At 36.8% G+C, this 3,795-nt stretch overlaps 1 protein-coding gene across 1 annotated transcript in view; it reads right to left on the bottom strand.

The window, feature by feature from the left end:
- The window catches only part of LOC101306826 (probable ATP-dependent RNA helicase DHX36-like), a 14,881-nt gene that overhangs the window by 5,689 nt on the left and 5,397 nt on the right, over positions 1 to 3,795 (bottom strand). The window contains exons 9-10 of the mRNA XM_004301513.1: positions 3,392 to 3,562; positions 740 to 1,012 (exon numbers count right to left, since the gene is read on the bottom strand). Coding sequence (XP_004301561.1) covers positions 740 to 1,012; positions 3,392 to 3,562 — 444 coding nt within the window. The remainder of the gene's footprint in view (positions 1 to 739; positions 1,013 to 3,391; positions 3,563 to 3,795) is intronic.

Below are 3,795 nucleotides of genomic sequence, written 5' to 3'. Positions count from 1 at the left end.
GACCACTTTCCATCCCGGCGAGTCCGCCGAATTCCAGTTTTCCGGCCAGATCACCCAAAACTTCAAACAAAGTCAATCTGGCCGGAAAACTGGAATTCGGCGGACTCACCAGGGATGGAAAGTGGTCGGGGAAGCTGCTGGAGTCGGCTGGGGTGGAGGCGCGCCCTCGCCGGCGCCGTACGGTGGCGAACGGACGAAAATCCGCACCGTCACCTGAGAAAAGTCCTATATATATTGTGTTTTTCCTTCAATAGGATTAAGGTTATCGTGTATTAGGTGGTTTGCTTGTTTTTATTTTAAGAAAAAATATCCTCACTAATGTATAGGATCACCTCATTCACATTCAACAAAACATTGCGCATCAAACAAACTTAACAAAAAGAAACAAATCACCTAATACAAGAAAACATTAATTCCTATGCATTAGTGAGGTGATCCTGCCAAGATAGAGCCACTGAATCAGAAACGACTGATGCTGAAAGGAAACTCAGAAATCAGACTTCTGAGTTTTTTTTGTTGTGTTTTTTTGTTATTTAACCATCCTAACATCACAAGCTAATTCTAGGTTAAATTGCAATCTTTTACTCTATATAACAGCTAAACATATGCAGAAAAACAATTATTTTACTTTTTTCATATGCGAGCATGTTGATAGCCTTGAACACATTGATACTATGATATCCCAAAGCTTCATGAGTTCATGCTGATGTAAAGGCAGATATTGAAATAAACTACTAACCTGTTCAGACGTGGCCATTGACCCATGGCAGGTTATAAGCAAAACCCTGTTCGGATCACCTAAAAGAGGATGCGCTTTAAGTTGATCCTTCAAACAGCTGATATCATCCCACCCAGTCATGAATACTAAGACAGCACCTGGCCGCTCCTTCCGACATATATGACATAAAACTGCTTCAATCAGATTAAATCCTATGCAATCAGCTGTCCAACATGATAATGAATCACGTGCTCTGGAGCTATAATTCTCAAAGCTTGATTTACTAAGAGCATCCTGTGTAAAAGTCATAAAATAGGTGAGATGAAACCAATCTTATGCATAGCATCAAAATTACATATGCAGCCTATTATTTTCCCATAATTATAGTCACATTGTCATAATATTTTGCAAAACATAACAATAGAAAGAAAAAACATTTGAACTTTTGAGTTTTTTCTTTTTACTTGACAATATATGGCACAAATTTTCGAAGAAAAAAACAATATATGGAATAATCTGAAAGAGTAAATGATTGAAGATATTTGTTGGGTTTCCAGCCAATGTGTTTTTCCTAAGGTGTTTCGTCTTAGAGTATGGTGTTCCAATAAGGAAAGTAAATCCTTATTGATGATGGTGTACCTGTAATCAAAAGATTACAGAGAATGAAGGAGGCATTATTGCCTACCACTAATAGGATTGGATTTCCTATTTGGTGAAGAGATCTGATATCCTTATGTTCTAGGTTCTATATCAAGAGGGGTTCAGCTCTAGGTTTTGTATCGCAGAGACAAAGAGCAAAGTGTGTTCCATTCTCGGTTAGAGGGTGAGAGAGGGCAGAGAGGAGAGAGATAGGAAGAGAAGAGAGAGTCCTTGTTTTCTTATTCTTTCTGGTGTACCCATTATTAATATAGTGGAAGAGTGTTTTCTGCAGGTGGACATAGGCAAAAGTTTTGCTGAACCACCTTAAATCCGTATTCTTTGTGTCTTATCTCTCTAGTTGTTTCTCTTGGTTTGTTGTGCTTGTTTGGGGTTCCTTGACATACATAATTGGCCGATATCACAACAATATTATCAATGACGACTAAAATTTTTAGCAAATTCTCGTTGGTGTATAAAGTAAGTTACTAGTGTATGCAGCTTTTTTCCAGCATCCACATCTCTTAGTAAGTCAGTACTACAGAAATTTCTGTATCTGAAACTATGTTTATAATGAAAAATTAATTCTAACAATATGAAATCGTCCAACAATTTTCCACACTAATCCCGAAGATTCATTAATGACGGTCATATTTTCTTTTTTGTAGGAAGCGTATAAGAAAAGTAAATAAATAAGATAGCAGAAGTAAAGGCACAAAAATGATTGTATATGCAAAGAATAATTCAGAAAGAAAGCACTCTATCCTAGAGTTAATCTGTCAAACCCCAGTATAATCTTAATATATTCTGCTCCACTCAAATGACAAAAAAACTGACAACAGCAAACAACCACCCTATAAATATCTGGAAAAGGGTGCTCAACGGCTCAGAACAAATAAAAGGCCTTCTATTGAACTTGACCACCGGTGTTGACCCCCCGAAGAGCCATCAACCAAGCCAAAACTATTTCATTTTGGAGGGAAAACAGAAGCTAGAAACAGGGAACATTAAGTTTCATGTTCTTATACACAACAGATGAAAATATCCACAAATTAAAACCCAATCAAGAAGCTAATCAATTCTATGACTTTATGCAAAATATGCCCAGCTCAAATCTAAGCAACTAATTCAATCCCAAAGTATAACCAAATCCTCTCAACCAAAGAAACTCTCATTCCTTCGCAGCCATACGCTCCACATAAAAGCCAAGACCCGGATGTACAAAGAGTAACCACCTTGTTTACCCCACCAACAAAATACTTTGCGAGAAAGAGTAGCAATTTTAGAATAAACCCAGACCACAACAAAGGCCTCCAATAATTAAGACCAACTTTAATAATACAACCCACATACCGCCCTCTTTTATGAAAAATACACCAACAGAGGTGATAAGCAAGGTCCACAGTTTTTGTACGAGTTGAGTTCCATGAATCACCGATCAAATGAGTAGCAGCACCTCAGTGAGAAAACCAGCCTCTCAGATCAAATTTAAGGCCCTATTTTTCAAGTAATGACCATTTTGTTTTTAACAATTTTCAAGAGCTAACATAACCTTCTCATTCAGTTTCTGAACTGTACCAGATTCATAGTCCTTCTCCACACATAAGGAAATATCTTACCAATTTTTATATAACCCCTAGCTGTCCTAATTGGGTCTGGAGATGAGATGAAGCAAAAATACTACTCAAAGACTGACAGCATGAGGAACCTCCTCCACATGGAAAGATAATCTTTTCTGCAATCTTTTCTGCTGCCCATATGGAATTCTCACACTTTTTCTATTATCAGATTTCCAAAAATATATTGGTCAAGAAAATGCAGTGTGGAGTTTCAAAGTAGCATGAAAAAAGAATGACCATATAAGAAAAATAGAAAAACGGGCAAGAAAGTTAACCTAGCACTTCATGATCATTGAAATTCCACAAGATTTTCCAATGGCACTAGTGCAAATCAACCTACAAGAACTATGTTTATTTGCAAGTGTTCAAACCAGTATATTCTTTATCAAAGACACAACACTTTCAAATACCATCATACCTCAACTAGAGCAGTGATCTGGTTTTTCCTTTTCCGAGGCGCTAACTGCTTCTGCATTTTCCACAGTTTGTCTTGGCCATAGTCATCAATTTGATTGAAAAAAGTCAGCTTATACCCAGTCATTTCCAGTACATCTTCCAAAAAGTGTGCTCTCACTGGATATGTGAAACCCTGAATAGCATAGAATAAAATTTTCAGAAGAGTGAAAAGTTTCCATGAAAAATTCTTTGTGAAAAATTCTTTACAGTATTTGATAGAATTGTTACAGAACATAACCATAATGAATCGTACAACATAGAACCCAAATTACTTTCCAAAATGAAACTAGGAAATGTCTATCAATAAATTACTTTCACATCAACTCCGAAGTTGCCTTAGTTATTGAAATGCAGCACAATTGTCAT

This window comes from Fragaria vesca, linkage group LG5, assembly GCF_000184155.1.
Source record: "Fragaria vesca subsp. vesca linkage group LG5, FraVesHawaii_1.0, whole genome shotgun sequence".
Classification (NCBI taxonomy): domain Eukaryota; kingdom Viridiplantae; phylum Streptophyta; class Magnoliopsida; order Rosales; family Rosaceae; genus Fragaria; species Fragaria vesca.
Note: the sequence above shows the minus strand (reverse complement) of the source record. Positions and strands in the feature narration are given on the sequence as shown.